The sequence below is a fragment of the Lontra canadensis genome, unplaced genomic scaffold, assembly GCF_010015895.1.
Source record: "Lontra canadensis isolate GAN:19392208 unplaced genomic scaffold, GSC_riverotter_1.0 scaffold76, whole genome shotgun sequence".
Classification (NCBI taxonomy): domain Eukaryota; kingdom Metazoa; phylum Chordata; class Mammalia; order Carnivora; family Mustelidae; genus Lontra; species Lontra canadensis.
Genome location: NW_022631070.1, coordinates 6333032 through 6356183, shown reverse-complemented (window position 1 = coordinate 6356183; position 23152 = coordinate 6333032). Strand labels below are relative to the sequence as shown.

Sequence of the window (23152 nt, the reverse complement as noted above, 5' to 3'; positions counted from 1 at the left end):
CCACGTGCAGACCGAAGAGGACCCCCTGGGGCAGCCGAGGCTCGTGCCCACCAGCAGCACCGTCATATGTGCATTACACCCGGGCGTTAGACCCCGCCTTGCCGCGCTCCTGCACATTCAACGCACCAACGGCGGCCCTCCTGGCAGCCACGGCACTCCCCACGGGCCACTGCAGGGAGACCTCACAACCCCTAGCACCCGCAGGCCTCCCCAGCCCAGCCAGGCAGGCCGGAGTCCTGGAATACCTCCTGCCTGGCATGACTGGTCCCCAGAGTCAACCCCCCAGGGCCAGCTCTGCAGCTCTGGGTCAGGGAAACCTGAATCCAAGCAGGGAGAAGGTCAGGCGGCCCCTTCGGCCTGCACCTCCTCCCGTTGTCTCCCTGGTAGGCCCTGTGGACACTGGTCCAGCTCCTCCCTCGCTGGGGTAAGAGGGGAAGGACAGGTGCACAAGTGTTGCGAGTACTTACTGTTATTAGGGGGTCCTTCCCGGGCACTCATTGAGTTTATCCCATTATAGATGAGCAGGGACACCAGCGCTCGTGGTCACTTGCTTTTGCAAGACCTGGCCCCAGGCGTTTGGACCCCACAGTTGTGCTGTGCATGGGTGTCCCTTCCACCCCAACCCCCCCTCACTGAGCAGGTGGCCTCTGAGCCCAGCTTTGGCCATGGGTCTGTCATGGTTGGGGGGTCACGGAGAGGGTCACTGCAGACAAGGGTTCCACGGTGCCAGGGCTTGGTGGGGCCCCGGGTAAGGAGGGCTCTAGGGAGGCTGGGGTGGGGTGTTAGGGGCACACACAGAGTCAGGGACACGGCGGGGCAGGGTGGGGCGGGCAGAAGACACAATCCAGGCCACCTCGGAGCCATAGCATCCTAGATTTGGAGGGAGTTTAGTGGGCATGCCACTAAGCACGGACATGTAAGCAGCACCCAGAGATGAGATCTGCTGCAGTGTCCTCCTGCACACAGGGCTGCAGCGGGACGAGATGGGCTGCGTGCCAGAGCCTGAGCCAGAGCGGCCTTCAGGAGAGGTCGTACCCAGGATGGCGCTTCCGTCCGTGTTGCTGCTGGCCTCCTGCAGGGTTGAGGAGGACGAGACAGCACAGCCCCCCTGCAGAGTACAGAGCCGTGAGGAGCTGTGACTGCAGCCTTGAGTGTGCTCACGGAGGGCAGCGGCGGGCACCGTGGTGGTGGGAGCTGACGGGGAGGATGTGCTGCTCGAGACCTAACGGATACTGTGGACCTTAGGGGACAGTAAGAAGCCCAACTCCAGGGACAGTGGGAAGTGGCAAGGTCAGCAGAAGCCTCAGACTCTTCAGGGTACCCATGCCGGGAGGCAGCCCCGGGGGTTCAGGAAGTGGGGTTCTCGGCTCTCTGGGTGCAGATTAGGGAACACCCACCTGGGGAAGGGAGGTCCCCAGAGGACTACGGGATGACCCTGCTGCTGCTCTCCTCCCAGCAGGACTGGAGGAGTTGGCCGAGTGCTCCCCGAGCACAGCCCCAGTACCCACACTGCGGAGACGGGGTGCAGGACGTCCTCCCTGGAGCCCTTGCGGCTGCGGGGAAGGCTGGCTTTGCGGGAGGCAGACCTGCTGGGAAGAGGGTGGTGCTTTCACTGGCCATAGCTATGGCGTCCACGTGAGCCTTTGCTCCCGAGCGGGTGTCAGATCTGCTCTGGGTTGGGTGCTGCTGTGAGAGCGGGTCTGCAGGTGGTCCTGGCTCCAAAACTCCCAGGGGCTCTTTCGGTAGCAGAGTTGGGGCCGTGATCCGGGGGAGGCACGAAGGTTGGCGAAGGTGCTGCCTCTGTCTCTGCAGCCGCTGCTGGTGGTGACACTTGAGCTATTTCCAGTTTTGGTGCCGGAGCCGGAGCCCTCATTGTGGCTGGTGTTAGCTCAGGACCCGGCACAGGCTCTGGCGTGGGACTGACACTGGAGCCCGTTCTGGACCTGCCTCTTCCCCCGAAACTGGTGCCGAGCAGCTCTGACCTGGCACAGGAGCCCGGGGGAGTGTGCGGTCTCATCCAGGAGCTGGGATTAGAACTCATGCTTGAGCTGATGCTGGGGCTGTTTTGAGCTCTGGAGCTGGCATCCACGCTGCTCTCAGAGCTGATGTCTGAACTGGTGTCCAAGCCAGTGTCCAAGCTGATGTCAGAGCCGGTGTCTGAGTGGGTGTCCGAGCTGGTGTCTGAGCCAACGTCCGAGTTGGCATCTGAGCTGATGTCAGAGCTGGTGTCTTATCGGCTGTCAGAGCTGGCGTCCGAGCCGGCATCCGTGCTGGCACAGGCTCTCATGCGGTAACTGCTGCTGGAGTCGGTTACCTGGAGCCTGACATTGGTTCTAGCTCTGTATCTGGCCTGGCTCTCTCTTTGCATTTGGTTTTAGAGCTGGTGATAGCCCCAGATGGGGCATCCTCCACATCCTCCCAGGTACAGTGGGGGACTGGTGGCTTCCTCTTGGAAAGGCCAAAGCTTGCTACTCTTCAGAAGAGCCATTCCAGAGAAGTCCGAGGGGACCAGTGCTCGGCCGGCCCATCCAGCCCGCCAGAATGCTCTGTACATGTTGCTGCCGTCCGTGCACAGCCTGGGGAGGGGGTGTTGAAGCCGGAGAGGAAGAAGGGCTGATGGAGGCTGGCCTGGGCCAGATGACCAGGGCATGACGGGATTGTCGGTTCCCAGAAAGGTGGGGACAGCAAAAGCAGCAGGTGCCTCCTTCCAGCTCTGGGGGATTCCAGAAGCTTTGCTCAGGAGCTGGGGGAACTTGGCTCTTTCCGTGGGTGCAGAGTGGGGAACGCTGGCACCAAAAGGGGGAAACAGGGAGGGAGAAGATCCATTAAGGCAATGGGAGGAGGCAGGGCTTCGTGTGCTGGCCAGTGGGGACTCCAGAAGACCGTCCTCCTTGATCCGCTCCCCTTCCACATTGGAGAAGGTGACGGATTGCACACTGAACACCAGCAGCCACGGACGGAGAGGACACACCCGAGCTGGGCCGAGGACTGCGAGTGGGAGCTGCCACTGGTCCTGGGCTCCACACTGACACCCGTGCGGCTGAGTGGGGAGACATGCCTGTGGGTGCCATGGCTGTGACCTGCACTCACAGCCTGTGGGGATGCAGACAAGGGGCAGCAGGGCAAACCTCAGCCAGTCTCCCGGTTCCCAGAGAACAGAAGACACCTGAGGCTGAGGTGGACAAGGGGGGAGGCCGGCCTGTTGAAGGACAGGCGTTCCTGGTGGCAGCAGGTGAGCCTCGGGGCGGATCTGGTCTATGGGCGTGGCCGGGGCTGGAGGCTGGGCGGAAGATGCCGCCTGGTCTGGGAGCTGCGGTCTGTGAGTACTTGGGTACCTGACCTGCCAGGCCCCGTCCTGGCCAGCACTAGGGATCAGTGAGAAGGAATCCTTAGCAATTTTGAGCCCCCTCTGCTTCCTGTGGTCTTTGCCCTTCTGGTGGAAGTCTGACTCTTAGGACAAAGGCACAGTTAGCAGCAGGGTTCTTGGTGCAGAACAGGTTCACGTTGTCAGGGGTCTTCAGCTCTGGTGGGACAGAGGAAGGGTCCACTGTGCTCAGGAGGTGGCTGCAGGCCTGGGAGAAGGAAATGCCTAGAAACAGAAAGGAGATGGAGGTGGGGGTTGTGGGCATTGGGACCCTTCCTGGTGCCAGTGTTCCCCATTCTGCATACACAGAGCCAAGTTCCCCCGGCTCCAGAGCAGAGCTCTGGAATCCCCCAGAGCTGGAAGCGGGAATGGGGAGACTGTGGGTTCCGGGGGTCTGCATTAACGTATGCAGGATTTGCCTTGAGAAACATTCTAGAAATAGTGGTGGTGGGTTCACAGCATATTGAATATTTACCTAATGCCACTGAATTAGATGATTTAAAATGACTAAAAGGTAAATTTTCACTGCGTGTACATTTTAAACCATAAAATCTAATAAGCTGCAAAGAAGAAGATTTAAAAACCAAGTTGTCATCGTGAGGGTGGAAAGGACAGCTCTAGCGTGTGCACTGGCATGCTCAAGGGCAGATGCCGGGAGACGGGGGCTCCACACGGCAGGGGACACCACAGCTGATTCCGAGACGCACCTGGTGGTGGCTCTGGAACTAGCCCAGGACCCAGCTCCAGTGCTGGCACTGGCTCTGTCGCTGGTGGTCTTAGGGAGGCTGCTTCTAGAACAGCCCTGGTTCCGTGACTGACCCTGGATTCTGGCAGTGGTACCAGAACTGGGGAGAGAACTGGTGATGGGCATGCTTCAGGTCTGGATCTAGGACCAGAGGTGGCTCTGTCATCTGATGCTGGGAGCAGATGCTAGCAGAGCTTCCTCTCCCTCCAGAGCAGGGCAAGAGCTTGTGCTAGAGGTGCAGCTCTGCAGCCGCCCCCCATCCTGGCTGTGGGGCAGATGTCATCCCACCTGCTGAGCTGTGAGCTCTGAAAGTCAGGAGAGTTCCTGCCTGCACACTGAAGGGAGAGTACACGGGTGCTGAATACATGAAGGAAGAATGAATGGATAGATGGATGGATGGTTGGAAGGAAGGAAGGAAGGAAGGATGGATGGATGGATGGATGGATGGATGGAAGGAAGGATGGAGGGAAGGATAGATGGTTGGATGGATGGATGGTTGTAAGGAAGGATGAATGGATGGAAGGAAGGAAGGAAGGATAGATGGTTGGATGGATGGATGGATGGATGGATGGATGTTTGGAAGGATGGATGGATGGCTGGAAGGAAGGAAGGAAGGAAGGAAGGAAGGAAGGAAGGAAGGAAGGAAGGATAGATGGATGGATGGATGGTTGGATGGATGGATGGATGGGTGGATGGTTGGAAGGATGGATGGATGGATGGATTGATGGATGGATGAATGGATGGATGATTCCATCAGCCCACCCAAGACTACTTTGTATCTCTGGTTTTTCCCATCTGTAAGATAACAGCAGCCACCTCCTAGGACTGTTGGTAGGATGACCCTGATTCAGTACACATGTAAGTGCCTACTGTGTGCAAGACACCATTCTGGAGACTTGGGGCTAAAGTACTTGCATGGAGCTGATTGGAGCGGGGCTGAAATGAGGGCAGTCAGGTCATAGACATGCTGTCCAATCTCATCTGGGACCCATTGCCAGGTTTAGCAGGCTGTCCCCGTGTCCTGGTCCAGCAGCTCAAGACAAATCTGGGTGGGGCTGGAGGGATTATGGGGCTTGCCATCTTCACAAATCATCAGAAAGAAGCTTCACTCTTCACTTTTTCTTCCTCATCTGATCCCCCCTCCCCACACTGCATTTCATCTCATGGATGGTCGTCATTCATTTGACCAGACACTGATGAAGGCAGCTGGGTGGTTTCCAGTCTTTTGCTCATGTGAAGAACATTGCAGGGCATAACCGTTGAGGAAGGTCAGGTGTAGAAGCGTTTCCATGGGACAGATTGCCTGAGCTGGGGCCGTTCAATCAAAACGTGACTACAATTGTAAGTTTGATACATGCGGCCAGACCGCTGCCCTGGGAGAGCAGCTGGGGTTCCCATCAACGATGAAGAAAGTTCCTCTTTCTACACAGCTTCCAAGGATCCTTGTGATTTTTTGGATTTAGTCATTTCTTAATGACTGAGTATACATCACATGTGTAAGCCTGTTTATATTTCTTTTTTGTGAAGTGTATTTTAATATCTTTGCTGTTTTATATTGTGTGGCTGCTCTTTTTGCTTTTTAAGATTTTATTTATTGATTTGAAAGAGAGAGACAGAGACAGAGATAGTGACAGAAAGCGCAATAGCAGTCCTTTGGAAAACGGGTAGTTCTCCAAAAAGGAAAACATAGTTACCACGAATCCACGAAACCATGCTTTTGGTTCTCTTGGGTACATACCTTGGAGTGCAGTTGCTGGATTCGTGGTAACTCTATGTTTTCCTTTTTGGAGAACTACCTGTTTTCCAAAGGACTGCTATTTTATATTTCAATCAGCAATTTCTCCGTATCCTCACCAGAACTTCAATACCTGTCTTTTTAATAATAGATGTCCTTTTGCATGTGAAGAGGTATCTCTTTGTGGTTTTTATTTGCATTTCCCTAAAAAATATTTATGTTTATAATATGTGTAATATTTATATGGCCATTTTTTAAAAGGATTTATTTGAGAGCGAGTGCGGGGGGTTGGGGGTGGCAGAGGGAGAGAGAAAATTTCAAGCAGACTCCTGCTGAGCTCGGAGCCTGACATGGGGCTCGACCTGCCGACTCCACAATCAGACCTAAGCTGAAACCAAGAGTCAGAAGTTTTAACCAATGTCACCACCCAGCAACCCCTGTGTATTTTCTTTGGGGAATTTGTCATATACAGATCCTTCCCCCACTTGTTAAGTGGAATGTTTATATTATTATATTATAGAGGTGTAAGAGTGTTTAATCTACAAATGTCCCTTATTAGAAATATTATTAGCAAGTATTTAATACCATTTAGTAGGTTGTCTTTCTCTTTTTTGATACTATGTTTTGATCCAAAATGTTAAATTTTTTGAAGCCAGTTTATATATTTTTTTATACTTGTGCTTTTGATGTCCCCTCTTGAGGACTGATGTTCTCTGCTCAGCAGACTCCGAAGTCTGGGCAGACACATTGCTGACCCTGGCCTCACCCAACAGCCTCAGACCAAGCAGACTCCACCTGACCCTGTCTTGAGGGAAAGGAGGGCTCCCTCCTTCCCTTCCACTGACCAGAGGCCCAAGTAGAAGCTAAGCATATTGGGTACGTGGGTTGGGGCCACTCCTGGTGGAAACGTAGATGGGTTTTGAGCACTTTTTCCCACTCTAAAGCCCCCAGCCTGATACTCTGCCCTTCCAGCAGCTTTGCTGAGCCCCCTCTGTATACTTTGCAAAAGCCTCCTGTGTTCACACGAGCTCAAGTGGTCCTGCTGCTGCACCTGGGAACTTTCCCTGGATGGAGCATGTCCACAGTCATCCCTGTGCCCACCTGAGCTGCCCTAGATGTGTTGTGTTCACTGAGAGGGAGGAGGTCTGTGCCTGGAGGGAGCAGGAGGGGCCGGGCTACGGCCCTCCAGGGAATAACCCGTAATGGGAATAGGACACTGTAATGAGTCTGCTTCTAAACAGATCTTTGAAAAACTATGCAAGAACTTCTTTTGGATAAATTCCTAGGATCAGTACTGCTAGGCTAAGGTAGGCACTGATGGGACTTTGACAGGTTAACCCTTTCTCTGGCATTGGTTTCTGCGGAATGCTTTACTGCTTTCTAGTTTCAGCCTGCCTTTCCACTAGTGACATTTTCCGAATATGTGGCTGGCCACAGACAAGCCGGCTGTTCGCTTATGGCTCCTGGCTCTCGTAGGACACTGAGGAGTGATGGGATAGCACTTCCAAGATGATTGACAGATGATTTACAAAAGGTTGTGACTTCTGTCCTGCTTGCTCTCTCCTGTGTTCCTTCCTTCCCTCTGTCCCTCCTTGTGTGTCTCTCATTGCTAAGAACCAAATAGGGGCTGAGATCAGATCAGCTGACTTAAAAGACCTGAAATCTTGGTCTAAACTGAGTCTCCCCAATAACTTGCTTATGAGCTCAGAGGTGGACCCTGCCCCAACAGAGTCCCAGCCGCCTGGGAGCTTCCCCCCAGCACACTCGTCCCAGACTTGTGCAGGGCTGGCTCCTCTTGTCTTTCTGGACACAGCATAAATGCCACTCTCGTGGCCTTGTAGGCCTACCGAGGGCCTCCTGGCTGGACCTCCAGCGCCCTGCTTCATCTCCCTATAGTATTTGCTCCCACTATGGACAGTGAGCTCCTGGTGGGCAGGGGCCATGTGGGTCCTTTCAGCAGTCACCCGGATGACTGCAGGGGCACAGTGGCCAAATGAGTCAATGAGAGGGTCTTAGAGCGCCCTCCCGCTTCTGAGAAGTTCATTAGTGAAAGGTCATTGTTGGGTTAGAATGACTCCTGGGTGTCCCCTCCCTGCTCCTGTTGCTCCGTTGGCCAGTGAGCTGGTCGGGGCCAGCACTGCAGCCCCAAGCAGGAAACCAGAAATTAAAACAGGCCTTTGGGGGTCATCAAGGCAGGGGGTTCCCAGGCCCCAGGGGACAAAGGGGCAGGACGTGGGGGCTGCAAGGGGGGATGAGAAGGACCTCTGATCCTCCATGTCCCCCAGTTTCCGACCAGTGTCCTGGGGTTTCTAGTTCACTCACGAAGTCTCCTCACCCCAGCCTGGCAATGATTCCGCCTACTTGCCCCTGAGGCTCCAGCAAGGACGGTCCGTCCTTGGACCCGGGAGGAGCAAGCAGTCCAGTGCTCTGCCACATTCTGCACTACCCAGGTCCTCCGTTCCGAGGCCGCTGTCCACTCCCAGGCACCCCAGGCAGTAGAAAGCATTTACTGGACTTAGCCAGGTGTGTCATCCATGAGGAACCGAGGCCGACAGACTTCTAGGAGCCTGTGGGATCCCCGGACCCCTGCCCCAAGCACATCAAGTTGCTGAGGGGGAAGACCTTATTACGAAGCCCCCTCGCCATGGGGGTGGGTACTAGGGGCGTACCCCGGTTCCAGGCGCCCAGAGCGCGGACACAGAGCCCCAGGCCTGTCCTCTCCCGCCCGACCCTGGGATGGCCCAGCCCTGCCAACCCCGGGAACCTCGGAACACTAGCCCGCCATAGGGGTTTCTTGCCCCTCCGGACGCGGCGCGCCCAGGGTCCTCCGCTGTGAGATCGCGGAGTCGTGCGCTTGCGCACAGCCACTCCCTGACGCCCGACTTTCGGGAGCCTGGGGATGTGGGCGTGTCCCCTGGCCCAAGGGGCGCCGCCAGCCAATCAGAGCCGCCTACCGCCGGCCCCGCCCACCGCGCGCGCTGGGGCCACTCGGAGCTGCAAGCGCGGCGGCGCGCGCGGGTAGTGTTCCCGCGGCCGCTGTGCTGTGCGGGCCATGGAGCGGATTCCGGCGCTGGGCTTGGGCACCTGGCAGGTGAGGATGGCCTTGTGCCCCGGGGCGGGCGGGGCCTTGCCCCAGCCGCGGAGGGGACTCGCGGGGCCACCTGCCGCCCGCCCTGCCCCCTCCCGAGCTCTCGCCAGCAGATGTCGGCGAAGGACGGCACAGGCGGTGGTCAGGCCGGGGTCAGGGTGGGGGGACGGCGGCCACTGGCCCGCGGGCGCCGTGGGGGCAGGTGACCTGCATCCCGAAGGCTAGTGCGGTCTGGGACCCGCGGCGAGGCTCCGTGAGCCGTCCTGTGCGCGGACTGGGCCCCCGCGGGCCGGGACGCGGGAGCCGCAGGGGAGCGGGGGGCGGACCGGGGTGAGCCCCGGCGACCCCGCGCGTCCGAGGGCTGCTGAGGCGGTTTCCCGCACGTCCTTTCCGGCTCTGCTGGGGCCCGGCTGTAACCTGACCCCTGACGGCCCCGGGGTCCAGCCCTGCGCCCACGTCCCTGCTGGTCGTCCCCGCGCCGCCCCTGCGCCGGGCCCGCGTGGGCGTCCGGTCGGGCACGGCGCGGGAGAACCTGCGGCCAGTGCTTCCCGGGCCGAAGCGTTCCTCTCTGCGGTCGTCGGGGCTCGGGTGCGCAGCCTTGGACCCGTCTTCCCGCGGGTTTGTGTGCGCGGTCGGCGGAGCCGGAGGGGGAGGGAGCGCGAGCAGACGGAGAGGGAGAGGGTGGAGGGTGGGACTTGATCTCCGGTCGGAGGTTCGAGCCCGGCGTTGGGTGTGGAGCCTAGGTAAAACAAAACAAACAAACAAACAAACAAACAAACAAAAATCACATTCAACACATGTCCAGGCACGTCGCTAAATCGTCCTCTTGTTCTCTTCGTTTGCCTGTAGATTCGTTTGGGTTTTGTACATGTTCATACCATCTGCAAATAGTGCTTCTTTCTGATCCTTAAATCTCAAATTCCTTTTTCCGTTTTGTTCCTGATCTTAAAGGTTATGTTTCTGATACGTACACGTTTGAGGATGATGTTTGCCTCTAGATTTTGGGGGTGGTTTTGTTCTTGATTTTTCTGTTATTGTTGTTGTTTTAAATGTGGGTATTCTTTACCAAGTTAAAGAGTTTCCTTTTCCCCTAGTTTACTGCGACTTTAAATCAGGAGTGGGTGTTCAATCTTAAACAACATTGATTGACATGATTTATTTTTTTAACCTGTTGATGTGAATTATCATGGATTTCCTAATATCAAGCCATCCTTGCTTTCTCAGATAAACTCAGTGAGCATGTGGTATGTTCTTTCTCCAGAGTATATTGTTGCATCCAATCTGCTGTTATTTTACTTGGGATTTTTGCAACGGTTATTCATGAATGAGACGAGTGTGTGACTGTTTTTTAATATTTTTGTCTGCTTTTGATTCCAGGGATATGCTAGTTTAGTAGGATGAACTGAGAGTATTCTTTATTTTTCCCTTCTGTGTAAGATTCTGTGTTAAATTGGGACGATTTCATCCTTGAAACGTTTGTAGAACTGTTTTTGTGTTTGTTTAACTAATTGCTTCATTTAAAAAAATAATTATAGGACAAGTCAGCTTTTACTTCTTCTTAAGTAAGTTTTTCTAAGGATTTTTCCCATTCTTTTCATCTTTCCAAATTTTCGGCTTATAGTTATTGATAATATTTTCCGAGATTTGGGGTCTATGTTTAATCTGTATGACTGTTTTTCATTCAGATCATGTTAAAAAAAAAAAAAACACTTGGTCCCATCAGTCTCATCAGAAGCTTTTCCACCTTATTAAGGTTTTTCAAAGAACCAGCCTCTGGCTTTGTTGATCTCTGTCCTGTCTTTATTGGATGTTCACTCGTGTTTTCACATTTTCTCTTCCCTTCTAATTTCTTGGCGGTTCATGTCCTGACTTGAGATGGATGCTTCATTGGCTTTTGGCCCCTCCAAGTGTGCTGCTCGTCAAGCAAGGACTGTCGCAACACAGCACAGGGGGGTCTGCGAAGGTCAAGTGAGCAGGTGCTTTGTGAACCACGAAGCCCTTTGGGAAGGCTCAGTGCGATGTGTTGTGAGCCCTCCCGGGCTTCGTCCCTGTTCCTGCCGTTTGCTTGCTTGAGCAGCGCCGTTCACAGTGAGTGTTTTCTGAGCTTCCACATTCTTGATGGAACCCACACTGCTCCTGTGGGTTTGGGGAGATGGTTCCCCGGTGGTGGAGTCTCTCCGTGTGAGTTCGCACCTGTTCACCTTTGCCCTTGGACTTCCGGTCTTGTTGGGTAGAGGGTGAGTCTACACCTGCTTCTCTCTCAGTTGCTATCAGGATTCCTTCTCCATTTCTTCATTACTCTGTTCGTTGAGAAGCTCAGCGTCTGGCCCCGTTATTTGCAGGCGCTAAAAGTACCCATAGACTTTTCCCCAAATAAGTCAAGGAGTTGCAACTCAGATTGTGTCTGAATCCTTTCTGACTCTGACACCGTCCCTCATTTTGGTGCTCACTGACACTGTGACCTCCTTCCTCACTTAGGCCCTGTTTGAGTCTTCATTTTAGAGTGAAACGCTGGGATGTCCTGAGCACGGGTGGATTGCTTCTGTCGTGTTCACTCTGCAGGCGGCTCCAGGGGAAGTGACAGAGGCAGTGAAACTGGCCATCGACGCCGGATATCGGCACTTCGACTGCGCCTACTTATACCACAACGAGAGTGAGATTGGAGCCGGGATCCAGTGCAAGATCAAGGAGGGCGTGGTGAAGCGGGAGGACCTGTTTATCGTCAGTAAGGTGGGACTTCACACGCGGGGCGGGCAGGGCGAACCCCCAGCGGCTCCCTTAGCAAGACAGCTGACCCCATGTGGGAGGGTTTTTGGTCTCCCAGCAGCTGGCAGCTCAGTTCGTCCTGGAACCAGACCTGCCTAGACATCCTCCACTTCATACACATGCTGGGAGTGGTGCAGGTGAAGGTGTCTGGGGCAGGGTGACAAGCAGAGGGGACAGCTTGCACAGAGGCACAGGCGTGGGACAGCGCCTTGGGTACACGGACCTAGAAGAAGCTTGGAGTTCCTGGATTGGAGAATGGTAGGCAGAGGAGTGCTGAGAAATGGGGCTGGAGCAGGGGACAGGCCAGATCACAGAGGCCTGGCTGCCTTTTAAGGGCCTTATTCTTTTTCCCGTACACAAAGGAGCACCGCTGAAGGATTTTAAATAGGGAGCTTATCTTCTGCAGCGGAGAGACTCGTGTCCTACCTGGGCAGTTGCAGCTACTGAAAGGAGCGTGCGTTTGAGCAGAAGGCAGAAGACAGGGGACGTTGAGGGCAGGGTGGGTGGGAGAGGAGGGCAGGCCAGACTTGGACAGGGAGAGACGGTGGAGGAGGGAAACAGGTGTGCGGGCCTGGTTAAGGGAGGACCCATTCAGCAGAGTTCAAGAACCCCTTTGCTTTTGACTTTGAGGCAGAATGTTAAGACTGTGAGGTCAGTAACCACAGGCCCTCATTCCAGCGTTCTCTACGAGCACCAGAGACTGGGTCAGTCACCCGATGGCACAGGGTCACAGCGTCGTTGTGTGTAAAGCAGGACTCAGATTTGATCATCGCCTGAGTAGTTTCCAGGTCCAATGTCCATAATTGCACAAGTCACCTCTGTTTCTGTGGCAGATTTCCTCTTGTTTCACTCTCCCAACGATCTCTGTAATTCATTGGTGCTTCTAAAGCTGGAGCAAAGGGAGGGTGAGGGATGGGCCGGGCCTGCACCTGGCAGGGGGCAGAAGACTCCCCTGCCACTCCAGGAAGGGAGCGGTGCCTGGTCTGCCCAGGCCAGCCCCGAAGCCAGGGGACATTCGCTCCCGAGTGCATCACAGCTGCAGGACAGGTGTGCTCGTTACTCTTGACACTTGGGAAAGTCATAGAAATATATATATATATGTTAAAACATCACTATATACTCCCCATCTAGAGAGTCCTGTCACTGACAACGTATTTTTAGGGTTTTTTGTTTTTCTTCTTTTCTGTCAGTGCGCTGTGTCGACGGTATGTTTTCTGTTTCTGTTCTCACTCTTGTACTAGTTCTTGTGTTTCCTCTTGCTGCGTCGGAGCCTTCAAGTGGCTCCCGTCACAGTTAATACTGAACAGCGTGACGGGAATCACAAGAGGAAGCACCAGTCAAGGATTTCGTGCTGACGGGGGTGGGGGTGGGGGGGGGTGGGGGGAGGGGCGTGTCCAGGTCCCCGCAGGCCAGTGGCGTTCACTCACCCACCAGCTTTACTGCAGGAGTATGACGCCTTCATCCCCAGGGACCTTCAACGTGGCACAGACTGACATGGGAAACGCAATGTAGACTTTCTTCTGAGTTTTCCTCCTCTCCTTTCTGTCCACACGCATTGAGTTTGGTTTGCTTTGGCTTGGGTTTTCTTTTGGTCCCAGTGGGTCCAGATAACTGGCAGCCCCCCACCATATAGTTCACGGGGCCGCCAATGTCCCTTTAGTAGGACTCAGGCCACAGAGCCCAGTTTTGGGGATCCCTCCCCAAGGGAGCCCTGGAACCATTGGAGGCTAATGTCCCGGCCGTTGTTGTATTTATAGCCATAGGGCCTTGGATGTTACTGGATTGTGGGACCAAGGGGCAGACGTTGTGTTAACCCTGGCTTCCCTCCTCCCCTGGGCAGCTCTGGTGTACCAGCCATGAGAAGTCCCTGGTGAAAGCAGCGTGCACCAAGAGTCTGAGGGCCTTGAAGCTGGAGTACCTGGACCTCTACCTCATACACTGGCCCATGGGTTTCCAGGTATGAAAGGCACTAGCAGCCCCTTCCTTCCTGCTCATGCCTGCCGGGGGATGCAGGGAGCGAGGGCCCCAGCTCAGCAGAGGCCTAGGCTCGAGGCCCCTGCGGGCCGCCATCAGCTCCCTCCTCTGCCTCACAGGCCGGGGAAGAAGACATGCCCTTGGACCCCAGCGGCATGGTGATACCCAGTGACACCGACTTCCTGGACACGTGGGAGGTGAGCCACGGGTTGGTGGGCCTCCGGGCAGGGTGCTGGGAGGTGAGCTGCTGTGTTCACCAGGAACGCACACAGGGATAACCAGGGCAGACCTCCCGGTGAGTCTCAGTGTCTACTTGGTTGTTTATTAGAAACAGCAGGTGGTCATCACGGAAATACAGAAGAGGATAAAAAGAAAAGGTAGAATCTGTGTCTCCCTCCTACAGTGGTGACCACCACTGCTGTCCTGTAGCTGCCAACGGCTTGTCCATGAGCTTCGTTGGAGCAATGCCTGGTGGCACGGCGAGGTTTGGGGGGCGCTGGGAGGAGCTGGAGGATGGGGCACGAGCTCAGCCCACGGCTGGAGTCCAGACAGGAAGGGAGGAAGAGGCCTTGAGCAAAGCCCCGAGCACGGGAGTCGAGGGGAGGGGTGCCAGTGTGGAAGGGGGGCAGGGTTCCCGCTGCCCCCCGCTGTGCACACCCATGTGGGGTAGAGGAGGGCAGGGGTGAGGCATGGGAAGCAGGTGAGGTCATACTGAGCTCAGGGACAGGCATGGTTACCTACAAGTACCAGGCAGAACGAGTGGGACAAGCACCAGCCAGGCCACACCCTCCCCCTTCCCCTTAAATGGGGGTTGGCTTAACAGATTAGCCGAGGGCCCCGGCCTGGGAGAGCCAGGGTCCCGGGGCCCCAGCCCTTTCTGCCCCATGGCACTGCTTCTCCAGAAAGCATGGGTTAAACTCTGGGCTGTCTGGGCGGCACCAGCGGGTTCTGGATGGTGCCGCAGGGGCCATAGCTGTTGTGCTTGCCGGTGGCCGCACCGTACTCCTGCTGACAGTGTGGCTGCCCCGGGCCACGCTCCTCCTGGAGCTGCCGGCCCCTCCCTGTGCTCAGGAAGCATCTAATCAGAGTAGAAGGGGTGAGTGGACAGCAACGGACGTCCCTGCGCCAGACCTTACCAACAGGAATCGAGCATGGGAGGAGCAGTAACGGCCACCATGTGGCGTGGCTTAACCACTTTCCAGCCCTGAGCTAAATGCTTGCACGTGCTGTTTGATGGAATCTTTAAAACAATCCTGTGGCATGGACAAGCTTGTCCCCACTTTGCAGTGACAACATTGAGTTTAGTGCGATCCTATAAATGTGCCCAAGCTCCCCCAGCCGGGGGCATGGAAGCGGCATGGGCCCTGCGGGCAGAAGGCCTGTGGGGCATCGGGCGGGCTCACGCAGCCTGCAGAGGAGTGAGGCCATGGGTTCTCGGGTGCGGAACGACTCTCTGTTCTCTTTAGGCCATGGAGGACCTGGTGGTCATGGGGCTGGTGAAAGCCATTGGGGTGTCCAACTTCAACCACGAGCAGCTGGAGAGACTTTTGAACAAACCCAACTTGAGATTCAAGCCAATGACTAACCAGGTGAGGCTTTCACAGGCGGAGCTGGCTTTTCAGCTGTCACTTCCATGTGGCTGGACTGGAGACGGAAGAAGGTGGGGGCACACCGTGGCCATTTGTCTCTGGGGACTGCAGACGGGCCACTCGGGAGCAGGTAGGCAAGCAGCTGGGGCCAAGGCAGGAGAGCTGCCCCAGAGGCTTGTGCTGACGGCGGTGCCCTCGGAAGGCAGGGCGAGGGCTGAGCTGGGTTTTCCCTGTGCAGCGGCGATGAGGGGTCCCACTCACAGCCGTGCAGGCCTCCTCGGAAAGCTCTTCTCTGTGGACCAGCCCCCGCAGAGGGCAGCCGCCGTGCCGATTACTAAAGCAGAGGGCAGCTTTGATCGTGCAGATAACGTGATGTGTTACGTGCTCGTTTGTGTCCGGCCTCTTTCAGCCTCATAGCTGTTGGGTGCCTCCATGCCCAGTATGACTTCCCTCGTTCTGCTGTGTGCTGGTCCATTACGTCAGTAATGGGCACGGACTCATTCTAGCACTCGGGCCTTTGGGTAGTTTTGGGGACATGAAAATAGAGCATCACATTCCATATTTTATTTTTTAAAAAACCCTTTCTAGCTAAAGCATTACAGGGAGACTGGAAAGGGTGTCGCTCCGTGAGTCTCCCCAGGTGAGCGAGCTCAGGTGGTCGCACCTGGGGCAGGGAACAGAACAGCCACTGACTTCTGGAAGCTCTTCTAGCCACTGTCCCCGAGCAAGGATCACTCAGTGCTGCTGCTTTACAACCTTGCGAGCCTAGATCTGTCCAAGTGCGTCATAGCTCCTGTCCTGTAAGGGTTCGCAGTGGCACTTTAAATCCCGGGAAGGGCTGGTGCCTCATCTGTGGGGTGCGGAGGGGCTGGAGGGTATGTCCCCTAATTAGGGTTCTGAGCCCCCCCGGAATGTGGGTTCAGAAGGGTTTTCAGAGAGCCCACAAGGTCCTGTGGTAGCTCTTCATTCTCCCTAAACAAGCATCTGTTCCCAGCCCACTGAGGACCTGGGATCGTAGGTGAGAATTCAGAGGATGTGGAGACAGGAATCGCGCCCTCCAGTTTCTTCCAGTGCCCGGTGGCGTCCCCAGGAGCCTGTGTTTGCCCCGTGACTCCAGCCCCGCTCGCTGTCCTCACAAGTGTTGATGAGCACGTTCCGCGTGGCTGGCTCGATCTGGGCGTGGGCAGATGTCCGCGAACTGGGCAGATGTCTGCGAATGCGGCACCGTCTGACCAAACCCGCGCCGTCGTGGAGCCTGCGTCAGATGGCGGGAGACAGACTATGGCAAATGAGTACAGCATCGAAGATGTCCGTGATGTGGGCTAGAGTGGAGAGTAGAGGACAGAGGGGGCCTCACGGAGCAGGGGCCATCTGCGCATCCAGGGAATGCGGGTGTCCCTTTTGCCTGTTCTCAAGGGCTTGTCACTTCACAGCGGTAGACGCTTGAGCCTCAGGGTGGGTCACGCAGCTCCTCGGTGACAGCCAAGACAGTCATGTGTGGCCTGTTTCCTGACGTGCTGTTGCTCTGAATTTTCTTGGTAAGCTGGGACTCTCTTCGTAGGTTGAGTGCCACCCATATCTGACCCAGACGGACCTGATCCGTTTCTGCCAGTCCAGAGACGTGTCCGTGACCGCGTACCGGCCCCTTGGTGGTTCCAGGTAGGACTGCGTCGCTGGCGGTGAGTCTCGGCTCCAGCAGGAAGGAGATGCACCGTCTGGCCGAATGTGGGTGGTTAGCGGAGGGTCTTGGGAAGCAGGGTGTGGGCAGGGTGCACACAGACCACAGGCACCCTGCGGGGGTGCTGCCGGGGAGGGAGCTGGTGCCGGGAGCCAGAGGAGAGTCACTCTGGGGGACGGAAGCGGCTGGGGCAGCCTCTGCTGAGCCTCTTCATCGGGCTGGTTCACAGACATCCCCGTCTCTGAAGAACAGAGACTCCTCCCACCCTCCCCAGACGAGCCCCCACGCTGGCAGCCCTCGGACCAGACACCTGAAAATCCGGCCTTCCCAGTCCATCAGCAGCATCCTCTGATCACTCTGCCGGCAATCCCGGGCTCTGTCTCTTGGTCTCTTGTTCTCGCCGTCGCTGCCTTGGCTAAGGGGGAGTCCCTGAAATTCTGCAGCCTCTTTACTCCAGCCGTGTTTGACCGGTTCCGGATCATTGTCTACACCGCACACGTAGCCAAAGGGAGTGTCTCAAAATGATCAGGCCACTTTCTTGCTTAAAAACTCTTCAGTTCTTGCAATGGCCTAGGAGTCCCAGCTGGTCTGCCTGCTGCCCATTTCCGGCCTCCTTTCTTCCTGCAGGAAGTGTCACACCGACCCCTTGAAACTGCGCGGGTCTCCCGGAATGGATCGCGTTCTCTCCAGTCTCTGTGCCTCTGAGCACACTGTTCTCTTTACCTAGAGATCCTGCTGTTAGCCTTTTTTTTCTTTTTTTTAATTTGGCTAACTCTGATTTCTAATATATGGTTTAACAGCGTCATCTCCTCCAGGAAGCTCTCCAGACTCCTCGTAGTCAGGTTTTGTCCATCGACCTCATCATATTGTCCTGTCGTCAATTCCTTTTCCCACTTGTCAGAGCTGCTTCAGTGCAGGGACAGTGACAGTGTGTGATTTGTGACTTCCTGCCCGCCCCTGGCTCAGTGCCTGGGACAGAGCAGGTGTCCTGGGAAGGCTGGAAGTATGTGTGATGACCTGTGTAATCACACGGAAGCAGGCACAGGTGTTGGAACTTGGTAGCAGCAAGGGAGTTGCCAAAGGCCAGGTTCCGGTTGTGCAGCTCAGTGCAGCGTTGTGGGGGGCGCGGTGGGTGCTGGGAGCCGCCCAGGGAGGGGAACCAGCCTAGTGCTGGGCCTGCAGCAAATGTAATCAGCCGTTTAGTTCCTTCAGGAGACTCTGAGCACTGTTTTTAGAGCAGTGCTCGGATCTAGGAGCTGCGTAAAGAATGGTCCTTGCGGAAACGTCTCTCCAGCGTGGTTAGGGCCTGTGGCTGCGGGACCACGCTGAGGCCCGGCACAATTCTTTGCACTGGGGCTCGCACACATTCCCAGTCTCAGGCTTGTTCTGGTATTTGAGCTGCACTTTTCTGAAATTGCCGTAATCAACACCAATGACAGGAACAGAGCTGCGGGTGCTAGGTCAGGCCTGGCAGTAAGTGTCAGAGGAACACACAGCAGAGTGTGGGCAGACATTGTCACCTTGTTCTCGAGAAAACACCAATGTCCATCAAAGCAGCGCGTTCAGCTGTCTCCACGGGAGCGTTAGCTGTGGCTGTGGCTAGATGGTGGGATTTGGGTGATGAGGCCGTCCCTGCAGTGAGCAGGAATCGTGGTGAGATGAAAGCAAATCCTGGAGGAAGTGGTGTGTGTTTTGAAGCAAGAAGCACACATGTTTGGCCCCCTAACCCCCTTCCCGGTCCTGCTCTCTCTAGTGAGGGGGTGGACCTGATGAATGACCCCGTGATTCAGAGGGTGGCCCAGAAGTACAACAAGTCTCCGGCCCAGGTAGGAGGGGGCTGCCGGGGCTGGGGGTGCTGCTCCCGCTTCCTCAGGGAGCCAGGCTCTGGGTGGAGGAAGGGCTCGCTCACGCTGGCCCCGCTGCCCCCTGCCTCAGGGTGCCCCCTGCCTGAGCTCCCTCGGTTCCCAGCGCACAGGGCCGTGCGCCCGCCCACTCGGGGAGGGGCTTTGCCTCCGTGTTCCGGGCTCTCATGTTGCACATCTAAGGGTTGGGCGCCTCAGTGAGTTCTCATTAATTCACCGAATTATCCATGGGCGCTCATTACACACACATTGGAGGAACCATCCAGAAAACACCGGTTTGGTTCCTGGAGGACTCTGGAGAAGACAGCCTTGTAATAAAAGCTCCAGCTGCCCCTGACTTTGGGACGTCATAGTACCGTATGATGTAAACTGTGCGGGAAACGGCTGGCTCCCGGGGAGTCCCCTTTGGCTGATGTTGGACTTTTTTTCCGTAGATTTTGCTCCGATTTCAGATCCAGAGGAATGTGATCGTGATCCCCAAATCAGTCACCCCAAAGCGGATTCTTGAGAATATCCAGGAAAGTGCATTTCTTCTTTTACTCGGAGGGTTTGGGAATCATCGCTTAGCTGGGGGTCTGACCCCGCAACAAACAGGGGCCTGTGGCTTTGACACAACAGAAGGCAGATGAAGCTGCAGCCGGGACAAGGAATCCGAGAGGGTGACCGCGTTGGCCTAGGAGGCGGCCAGCTGGCCAAAATGGGGGACAGAGAGAGGACGAACACCCAAGGTGTCGCCCAGAGGCGCCCTGGGCTGCCTGCCTAGCCAGGCACCAGCTCCCCAACCCTCGGGACCGCTGTCCCCGGGCTGCCCTGAGCCCTCCAAAACTGAACCCAGCCTCCCCACTGGGCCCCGGCCCGCCCTCTAGTCGGCACTGCTGTGGACTCCGAGTCCCTGGTTTCTACTGGAATGCGGGGGCGTGAGGGGGCGTGAGGGGGCCTCGGGCACTGCACCTTCTCTCCCAGCTCCTCAGCAGCAACCAGGGTTGGCTCTCCTGGGAGAAAAGGTCCTATTTGAGGAGTGGATCATAGTCCTCAAGTGTGTTAAGAGCAAAAGGGTGGGCAGGGTGCCGGGGGGCAGCTTAGAATTCTGCTTGAGAAGGAACGGACACAAAAATCATGCTGTGTTACAGCTACTGTTAGACTTAATGGTCCTGGGCCCCGGTGCCCTCCCAGGTGGTAGGGTGTGCGGCACAATGGATTTGGGTTTTGGTTTTTCGTTTTTTAGTGTTTTTGAGCACTGCGGGAAAGATGCTTTGCTGTGCCTCTTAACTACCCCGGGTGTCCCTGACTCCCTTGGGGTGGACACAGCACCCGGCCGGTCTTCCCAGGGGCTCCCACACAGCCCCGGGCCGCCGGCGTCCAGCATCCGCTCACAGCCCATGTGTGGGTGTGAAGGCTGGTGCTCCGGGGAAATTGCAGGTGCCACACGCCGTGTTTCCTCTGCAGCGTCGTGTCCCCAACAGGCCTGGCCCAGCGCCCTGCAGGTAACGCGTGCACAGAGAAACGTTCACCAGACTGAATTTGCTGTGAACGTCTGTTTCGGCTGCAGGTGTTTGACTTTGAACTCTCAGAACAGGATGTGAATGACATCCTCAGCATGGACAGGAACTTCCGAATGTGCCGGCTACCCATGTAAGTGCGGCTCCTTCACTGGCTCTTGTGATAGAGGCTCTCACAGACAGACAGAGGGCTTGGTCCCTGAGGAGGTGTTGATTGTATACGTTTGAGGTTAGCGAAGCCTTCTCACAAGTCTCTCCTGTGTGAGGCTGGGCCACTGAGCGAATCCGAAGACTGATTTAACATATCGGGGAGCTTGAAGTACACGAAAGTAGCTTTTAGAATGTTTCTCTTAGAAAGAGTATCCATATCTATTTTTTATTTGTTTCCTGTTTCTCAGAGCTGTGAACCACAAGGACTATCCTTTCAACATAGACTACTGAGCATGGCTTCCCCCTTCCTCCTCCTGCTGCCTGGATAGACACCCCCAGCTCCCACCTGGCCCGCTCAGCACAGGGCGGCCAAGGAGGGGAGGGAGGGGGTTTGATTTGGTGGATTCCTGCCTGGAACAGAAGCTGAGCTCCCTGAGAAATTCACACGGTTCAGCTGGTCTCAGTGACAGAGACAAACACCACGGGAGCAATGATTACTCTCTGTGGAGAACCTCCGTCCTCAGAATCCTTTGAGCACAGTGTGATGGGGTTTTTACAAGACAAGCCAAGTGGCCTGTACTCTCGAAGAAAAGACTGTTTGGTGGAAACACTCAAATACAAGAGTTGAGATCATCACGTGGTGAGTCTCTACGTCTGTCACTCAGCCCCCTCACCAACCCTGGGCTGGCCCTGCGTCGTCTGTGCGCCTCTGTCCCTGCCAATCCCCCAAAATCCTTACCTTCACACAACCAGGGAACACCTGGCTGAAAGTGGGAGATGTCTCACAGAGAGGCTTTTCTTCTTACTCAGGTAAACCCGTGGAAACCCCAGCTCAGAGAGGAAATGTGGGCCATTCCCATCAGGCAGTCAGGGTCCGCCCGGTCCCGGGGCTCCATCAGGAAGCGCGTGAGGGCTCATGTCCACACAGGCTCGTTCAGGGCAGTGTGTGACTTGTCTCACTAGGTGGCACTTGGGCACCAAGCTTGGGGCCATTTTTTATTTTGAGCTGCTGTAAATTATGTTAGATTAAAAAGGATCATTTTCTTGAATGAATTCCCAGATGTTTTCCCTCTTTCCATTAAGTGTAAGGCTAATAGGGCTTTTTATTAGTATTTACAGAATTTTTCTATTTAATGAAGTAATTCTACCAGATTCAGACTGCAAAGAAAATGAAGAAGAAAGAGCTCAGTTACAGAGAGCGACAATAACAACTTCTAAGAAGAATCATCTTTCTGGTGGGTCCTTCTACTCTCTGCCCATGCCCACGACATACGTAGATAAATGACACAGAATATGTAACAGGGGTGCCTAGGTGGCTCCATCCTCAGAGCATGGGACTCCTGGTTTCAGCCCAGGTAATGATCTCAGGGTCGGGAGATTGAGCCCCAAGTGGGCCTGTGCGCTCAGCAAGGAGTCGCTTCTCCTGCTCCCTCTGCCCCTCCCCCACTGCGAATGCACTCCCCCCCAAATCTTAAAAAAGTATCTGTAATACATGTAATACACATCTAATAAATGGACATAAACTTCACAAAACTATATTTGTAACTTTTTTAAAAGGCATGAATGTATACACTAGATGTACAGTTCATGCAACTAAGTATTTTGACAAACAGTTTTAACAGATCATCCGAGCTTCCTGCCTAGTGTAAATGAATTCCACATCTTAAAATGATCCTTATCGCCGTAAGTCCAGCCTTACAAAGGCACTGCTTGCTGGAGTGGGGCGGGGGGTGTTCTTCTCACCCCAGAGCTAAACTCGGCTGCCGGCAAACGTCAGTTCACAGGTAAGCCTTGAGGGACCCCACGGTACTGTAAGTCCCGTCACTGTACTCCGCAGAAAAACAAAGGATTTCACATTTGTAAGTGGCTTTTTACTAGGACCACCTGGAATAGCAACACCACGGCAGGTACCGTGAGGGTAAAAAACACTTGGCCCTGCAGAGCTGGGGTCGGGGACAGGTGCACAGCGGGCGGCCCCCGGGCTCTGTCGCACTGCGCACAGCACGAGGGCGCGGCCTGTAGGCCAGCACCGCAGCAGACACCCCAGCTGGGACCCCAGGCCCACGTGGGAGGACCGCGAAGCGGGTCCGCGCAGGGCGCCGGCGCATTCGCGGCTCTGACAGCAGAGGGCGCCGCTGCTCCGCCTGTGGATTGGGGGCTTTACCCGGGGTCGTCTGGGGGTGGGGAACGGGGGAGCCAGGCTCCAGGCCGGAAACGGAGCGCCTGGGCTGCGGACACTGGCGCCTGGGCGGCCTCCTCTCGTTGGACCAGCGGGAGCGCAGGGGCCAGCCCTGGGGAGGCGGCTGGGCTTCGTTCCCGAGCCTGGACCGACATCGGGGGCCACTGGCCCGGAAGGCCCCACGAGGGGGCCAAGCAGCGGGGCGCTGTTTGCTTACCCAGCTCGGGAGATCCGACCACTCCCCGGGGGCCCGCCCCCCACCTGGTCCGACCGCGGCACCCGCAGGTGTGATGCCTGCTCCCGGCGTGGCCCGGTCCCGCCTGGACCACAGGAGATGGACGCCCGCTCGGACGGCTGCCGGGAGGCCTCTCTCCGTGCGGGGGACAGCCTTCATGAAAAAGGCCACCCTTGCTTACCCACCTCGTGCACACAAGGGCAGCTTGGGATCTCTGAACAGCGGGGTCCGTCTTTTTTGAGGGAACTTCTATTATTACCAGCAGTGTTTGAACTTGAGCCCCAATAC

General features: G+C 55.9%; 1 protein-coding gene across 2 annotated transcripts; it reads left to right on the top strand.

Annotated features, from left to right (window-relative positions):
- The first annotated feature begins 8892 nt into the window (after positions 1 to 8892).
- Positions 8893 to 20795, top strand: AKR1E2 (aldo-keto reductase family 1 member E2). Of its 2 annotated transcripts, XM_032881668.1 has the most exons (10): positions 8893 to 8935; positions 11495 to 11662; positions 13539 to 13655; positions 13792 to 13869; positions 15139 to 15261; positions 16823 to 16920; positions 18693 to 18765; positions 19236 to 19319; positions 20351 to 20433; positions 20699 to 20795. In XM_032881668.1, the coding sequence occupies exons 1-10, from the start codon at positions 8897 to 8899 to the stop codon at positions 20739 to 20741; spliced, it is 906 nt and encodes a 301-aa protein (XP_032737559.1). In that variant the 5' UTR covers positions 8893 to 8896; the 3' UTR covers positions 20742 to 20795. The 2 variants fall into 2 exon arrangements, with proteins under 2 accessions (XP_032737559.1, XP_032737560.1); XM_032881669.1 differs by lacking the exon at positions 15139 to 15261.
- Positions 20796 to 23152: the final 2357 nt, after the last annotated feature.